We start from the raw sequence: 6,869 nt of genomic DNA, 5'->3' as shown, positions 1-6,869 counted from the left end.
TATAATGGACGTAAGTATAAAGCCAAGTTTGACAACTGGAATAGCGTATACCGGACTAATATATAATGGACGTAAGTATAACGCCAAGTGTCACAACTGGAATAACGTATAACTATCGTAGACTCTGTATAAAATTTTAATTGAAAAAGCATAATACCAAATTGAAAACAATGGTAAAGTATAAAAACAACTGCAGTTATGGGTTGAAAGTCCTGTAAGCTGCTGAGGCGAGGGTCCTGCAATATGGGCACTTCCTATTTTGCACATCATTATTCATGATCGTGTCTATACATCTTTCGCAGGCGCAAGTATGGCCACATGGAACAAACACAGTATTTCTTCTATTTACCATGCATACCGTGCACAAATTGCCTATTTCTGGGACCTGGATTCGACCGACGCCTGGGCCCGGATATGGGTCAACTCCGGGTGCCAGGTTTAGAACTGGAACGATGGCCGGGGCTGAGTCGACATCAAGTACCGGCGCTGGACCGGGGGGGTGGGGCAAGAACTGGACGAATAGGGTTGGCTGCAGCTGGATGGACTAGACCGATGTGTTGCCGGGGCTGGACCAACTGCTGCCGTCGCTGGCTGCGCATGTATAACACCTGGAATCGGCACTGTGGGACGGTCCAATTCTGCAACTACGTGACTTGCCACGCGTAGATATTCCCTGACGGTGTACCGATTTTGCTCCAATTTTTCGTTTCAGCTAACAATTCTTTTGTCATTGGACAAATGTTTTTTTCCCGTGGCCTCGCAATCTGGGCTCCGTTGTCCAATCTTGCGTACTCCTTTTTGAAAATACTTTCAACATCTTTCAGTCGATCTAAAGTGACCAATAAAAAAGTACACGAAAGTTCGTTTGAGCCATGGAATTAGGTTGATTTCTAAATCCCAATTTAACAGCTTCCTTAATGGGCAAGGAAAATGGGTGATACCATGTAAAATTTCCATAGAAGCTGTCCAAGAGGTGACAATTAAGATATCAGTAGTAGGGACTACCTAGATTCGCAGAGATCCAAGATGGCCGCCACCCCAAGATGGCTGCCATCCCCTCATCCAGCAAACTCAAACCAAACTTTTCAGACAAGTCTGGACTAGCCTGAGCTCGTGCCTGTTAGTTTCACCCCCCATGACATCATCTTCTTAACTTAAACCAAAACTAAAAGCTATATTCAACCTTGACGTCACCTTTTAACCAGGTCGAACCAGCTCTCTGTAGGCCTAAAGTTAATAAAACACAGATTTTAAGCCATCAGATATTTACTTTTTATAAGATGTACAGATATGCGTAATAATTAAATACAATATATCGGAGCAGGACAATTTGGTCTCGCCGAATTGGTCTCGCCATTTTGGTCTCGCCGATTTGGTCGCGGGACTAATTGGTCTCACCGATTTGGTCTCGGGACTATTTGGTCTCGGGACTATTTGGTCTCGGGACTATTTTGTCTCGGGACTATTTGGTATCGTGATTATTTGGTCTCGGGACTATTTGGTATCGTGATTATTTGGTCTCGGGACTATTTGGTATCGTGATTATTTGGTCTCGGGACGGTTTGGTCTCGTGATTATCTGGTTACCTAATTAGTTGCCTCCTTTTCCAAAGCAATGGTCCCAATAATTCGTCGCCACCTTTTCCAAAATATTCTCCTATTAATTAGTTGCCACCTTTTCCTAAATATTCTCCTATTAATTAGCTGCCACCTTTTCCAAAATATTCTCCTAATAGTTAGCTGCCACCTTTTCCAAAATATTCTCCAATTAATTAGCTGCCACCTTTTCCTAAATATTCTCCTATTAATTAGCTGCCACCTTTTCCTAAATATTCTGCTATTAATTAGCTGCCACCTTTTCCAAAACATTATCCTACTAATTAGCTACCACCTTTTCCAAAACATTCTCCTACTAATTAGCTGCCACATTTTCCAAAATATTCTCCTAGCAGTTAGCTGCCACCTTTTCCAAAATATTCTCCTAATAGTTAGCTGCCACTTTTTCCAAAATATTCTCCAATTAATTAGCTGCCACCATTTCCTAAATATTCTCCAATTAGTTAGCTGCCACCTTTTCCAAAATATTCTGCTATTAACTAGCTGCCAACTTTTCCAAAATATTCTCCTATTAATTAGCTGCCACCTTTTCCAAAACATTCTCCTACTAATTAGCTACCACTTTTTCCAAAACATTCTCCTACTAATTAGCTGCCACCTTTTCCAAAATATTCTTCTAATAGTTAGCTGCCACCTTTTCCAAAATATTCTCCAATTAATTAGCTGCCACCTTTTCCAAAATATTCTTCTAATAGTTAGCTGCCACCTTTTCCGAAATATTCTCCAATTAATTAGCTGCCACCTTTTCCAAAACATTCTCCTACTAATTAGCTACCACCTTTTCCAAAACATTCTGCTACTAATTAGCTGCCACCTTTTCCAAAATATTCTCCTAATAGATAGCTGCCACCTTTTCCAAAATATTCCCCAATTAATTAGCTGCCAACTTTTTCAAAATATTCTCCTATTAAATAGCTGCCAACTTTTCCAAAACTTTCTCCTACTAATTAGCTACCACCTTTTCCAAAACATTCTCCTACTAATTAGCTCCCACCTTTTCCAAAATATTCTTCTAATAGTTAGCTGCCACCTTTTCCAAAATATTCTCCAATTAATTAGCTGCCACCTTTTCCAAAATATTCTCCAATTAATTAGCTGCCACGTTTTCCAAAATATTCTCCTATTAATTATCTGACACATTTTCCAAAATATTTCTATTATTGCTAATAAATTGTTCGTGGTAAGAGGCGGGCTTTTAATACTCATATAAATAATCTTCTTTCCCCCAAACAATGTTGGGTTGGGTTAGGTCCCGAGACCCAATTGTTCCGAGACCCAATTGTCCCGAGACCCATTTGTCCCGAGACCCAATTATCTCGAGACCCATTTGTCCCGAGACCCAATTCTCCCGAGAACCATTTGTCCCGGGACCCAATTGTCTCGAGACCCATTTGTCCTGAGATCAAAACGGCGAGACCAAATTGTCGCGGATCGGTAATTATGAGCCCATGAGCGCCTTAGAAATAAGCCAAAATTTCCATGAAAACACGATCGACGAACCATCAGTTTTTCTACCCAAAAACAAAGTTATATTCTACAATACCATAAAAAAGGTTAAACAAGATAGTACGTATTAGATGGAAGTACTATAATATCGAAATATTGCAACTAGTAAGTTTAACTCATAAAGATGTGAGTCGGTAATTTGCCGTCCGTATATTACCAGTAATTTACCAAATACCGAGTAAATTGCCGTTTTATATCTTACCGCCTCCTCAGTCACCAGATGTTTTCTCACAATGCATTTCTGACACACGCCTGTTAATAGTTTACCGATTTTATAACAAAAGAACGTTGGATTTTCTTTATGTCAAATAAATTGTCAACAAAAGAGCGGCCTATAAATAGAATTTTGTTATGAACACCGCAAATAAGAGACAATTTTATTGGGGTAATAAATAAAAAACATGGTATGTAAAAAGTTTCTAGTGATTCTCCATTGTGAAAATATCCTTTGTTATCTTCACGTCTAATAAATAATAAGGTTCCGAATTTCTCTAATAGGTCATAAAACCATTGTACATTTTTCAACAAAAATGCTTCCTTGAGCTAACGAAATTTCTGAATAGACACGCCCACATTCCTCAATCATTTAACAATAGCGTAACAGTCACCAGATGTTTTCACACAATGCATTTCGGACCCATGCCTGTTAATAGTTTACCAATTTTATAACAAAATAACGATGGATTTTTTATGTCAAAAAAATTGTCAACAAAAGAGTGGCCTATAAATAGAATTTTGGTATAAACACCGCAAATAAGGGACAATACTTGTAATAAATCGATTAAAAAACAGGGTGCGTAAAGCGTTTCTAGAGATTCTCAAATAGGTATTGTCAAAATATCCTTTGTTATCTTCACGTTTGTTAAATAATAAGGTTCCGAATTTCCCTAATAGGTCATATAAACCATTGTACACTTTTCAAAAAGTTACTTTTAACTCTACCTTAAGTTAACCTATGACCAGATAGTTTCTCAAGGTCATGAATCACACTATGATTGTGTGGAGAGATGTCAATTTGTCGCCTACTCAATTAAAAAATTAATAAATCACAAAATAAATTCCAATGATAACAATGCAATAGCACTGGTCAACCACCTCCTAAAGCCCTTGTCTGAACGTGTTAACGGAATAGGCAGTAGCGCCGCCAGGATATTTTCTCGCGTAGGAACAGCGTGATCTAGAGGCCCCCTCCCCCTTTGTTTTTAAAAAATTATCATGCATTATGATGCAATATCGGACATTTAGTAAAATAAGTGTAAGTGGTTTTGTATATTTCTGTAATATTTTCGAATTTTGGAATGTATTTCAGGATTTTGAGGAATATCTCTAGTTTTTAAGGGCCAGGTCTGATAACCTTTCCTCCCCCATTGTAGTACGTAATCGTGTTTCAATTCTATTCAGGGAACTGAAACTTTTTTCTGAAACTGTATTGGCCACGGGAATGCACAAAACAACATTGTAATATTTTACTAGATCCCGAAAGCCATCTTTCATTGGCAATAAATACTTGTAACATTCGGCCACACTATTCCAATTTTTGGATTTTATTATATTTCTAGCTATGTTTATCTGAACTTTCAAAGAATCGAGGTCAAAATCCAGCCGGCTCTACTTTTGACAGTAAGCTGTGACTTCCTTTTCGTTAAGAAAGTTTTCCGAATGAGGATCAGACGCCATTATACCTTTGTATAGTGTCGCGTTTTCTAAAAGCCTTTTTTTAATTTCTGATACAAATTTATCAATGAGTTCGAAGTGAATGACTCATCTGACCAATTATGGTTTTTACTTCCGTTTGTCGGTTACCTGTCGTGGTAATAATTACACTGTCTCGCAGTCTCATATTAGGGATTATCTTCCGTTTCCGCGAAGCTAAAGGTTCGCTGGCACAGGGATAAAAGCGGACTCAGCCAACTTTGAAGCTTCTTCCCAAATTAATTCCAGCTTCTCAGAGTTTCTAACATTTTCTAAATTTCCTACAGTAGCTTCACAAATAACAATTGCTTGTGTGAAGACAACATTCGGACTTTGCAAATATTCAGAAAGGGAGTTTGTAATACCCAATACTTCATCTAAAGCCACAATCAAAATTAAGTTGTTAAAGTTTTGTAATTGAGAAATATACCCGCGGCACTCGGCTGCTTCTTCAGACTTTCCCTTCTCAATAACATCCTCTAATGCTAAAATCACGGCATTGAACCTATGTCTAAAATAGTGAAGGCCTTTTTTTTGCTTGACCACCTTGTGTTGCAACTTTGTGGCATTTTTAGGATCTTGTCATAACCTAATTCTTTCTGGGAGTCTTCAAAATATGCGCTTCTTATAATAACCGAATTACTTTGAAAGTTGTATATTGCTTGTAGAAGAACGAGCAATTCTCGGACTGCCAAGATGTTGGAGCAACAGTCAACCAAAACTAAATTTAACCTGTGGGCGTAGCAATGCACATACGGACAATTCCCACCAACTGCCGCTTCAGTTTTCACTCGCACTCCGTTTACATGCCCACTCATAACGCTAGCCCCATCATAGGTCTGTGCTACGCAGTTTCCTATTTTTAAACCACAATCCTTAAGAACCTTGATAATGGCCAATGAAATGTTCTCGGAATCAAATTTATGTAAATCTGTATACCCCAAAAACCTTTCTATGACGGCTTTATCTCTAATTCTAGTATATCTAAGACATACACTCAACTGCTCTACACCCGCGTTGTCTCTCGTTTCATAAATAAAATAAATTCCACCGGATTCATTAAGTTCTTGTAAAATCATTTTCCTTACTAAATTTCCACAAATATTAATTAGTTCATTTTGAATTGTACCATGCATATATTTGGCGTTACTAGGCATGTTTTCGCACTTGGCTCTCAAATCAGGGCATTTTGTTTTCAAAAGGTCTAAAATCTCAACAAAGTTGCCTCTGTTTCCATTACGGTCATCAGACCTATGGCCCCGCAGGGCGAGATCTTGTTGGGCGCAGAGTATTATTATTTGCACGTGTGCGGATAGCACATCTCGGTTTCTAATAACACCCACTCTATGATGGTCATTAACCTGACACGCTACTGAACCGCTAGCTTTCGTTTCCAAATAATCCAAGTATTTTGGATATGATTGTTGATGAGAAGATTTAGACGAGTTAAAATGCTCTTCAAATTTTTTTGCCATATTTTTCCAGTCCGAAAACCCAGTAATAAAAGCCGTACTTCTACTACTCGGAAAATGCCTACAACAAAAGCAATAAACCTTATCCTTTGCTACGGAGTATTCGAGCATTTCAAATTTGCTGTACCAAGATTAATTGAAGCCTCGATTTTTGCCACCAATTAAAGTTTTTGGGAAAGAACCCAGGTTTGGCTGAACGGGCAAAAAATCTTTATCCAAACTAATATCCAAAGCATTTAAATTTGATAATGATTTTGTACTTCCCTCCTCTTTACTCCAGTTTTTAATGGGTTTTGCTTTTCAATTATATCTGTATCGGTATCTCTAATTTTCAGCGCTTCTTCGGTAACCATTTCTGAACCTGAAAGCTCGAAAGCATTTATTTCAGGAAGAATGCCTGGAATGGTTATCAAAGTTTCGCATTCTACATCCTGCTCCTGAACCTCATGGTTCTCACCGAGACTACTAACATTCCCCTTAAATGATGGTTGCAAAAACCGTTCCATTGCACCTCTCAGATTATCAACTAATATTTCATCTCTCTTTCTTTTTTGACGTTTTTGGGCCCCCGAAATGAATTTCC

General features: G+C 38.2%; 1 protein-coding gene across 1 annotated transcript; it reads right to left on the bottom strand.

Annotated features, from left to right (window-relative positions):
• Nucleotides 1–4,991: 4,991 nt before the first annotated feature.
• Nucleotides 4,992–6,289, bottom strand: LOC149680182 (zinc finger MYM-type protein 1-like). Its single transcript, XM_089834583.1, has 2 exons — nucleotides 5,458–6,289; nucleotides 4,992–5,299 (listed from the first exon to the last, which is right to left on the bottom strand). Exons 1-2 carry the CDS (start codon nucleotides 6,287–6,289, stop codon nucleotides 4,992–4,994), a joined length of 1,140 nt encoding a protein of 379 aa, XP_089690709.1.
• Between the last annotated feature and the right edge of the window lie 580 nt (nucleotides 6,290–6,869).

This window comes from Phalangium opilio, unplaced genomic scaffold (assembly GCF_054372755.1).
Source record: "Phalangium opilio isolate 3A_F unplaced genomic scaffold, DU_Popi_V2 ptg000039l_2, whole genome shotgun sequence".
NCBI lineage: Eukaryota > Metazoa > Arthropoda > Arachnida > Opiliones > Phalangiidae > Phalangium > Phalangium opilio.
This window is presented reverse-complemented; position numbering and strand designations above follow the sequence as displayed.

Bases quoted from the DNA above. Each gene is read 5' to 3' on its own strand.
- LOC149680182 (XM_089834583.1), bottom strand. From the start codon at position 6,289: ATGGCAAAAAAATTTGAAGAGCATTTTAACTCGTCTAAATCTTCTCAT. The intron at 5,300-5,457 runs GTAATTCGGTTA...CCGTGATTTTAG, and splicing joins AGCAATATACAACTTTCAAA to CATTAGAGGATGTTATTGAG.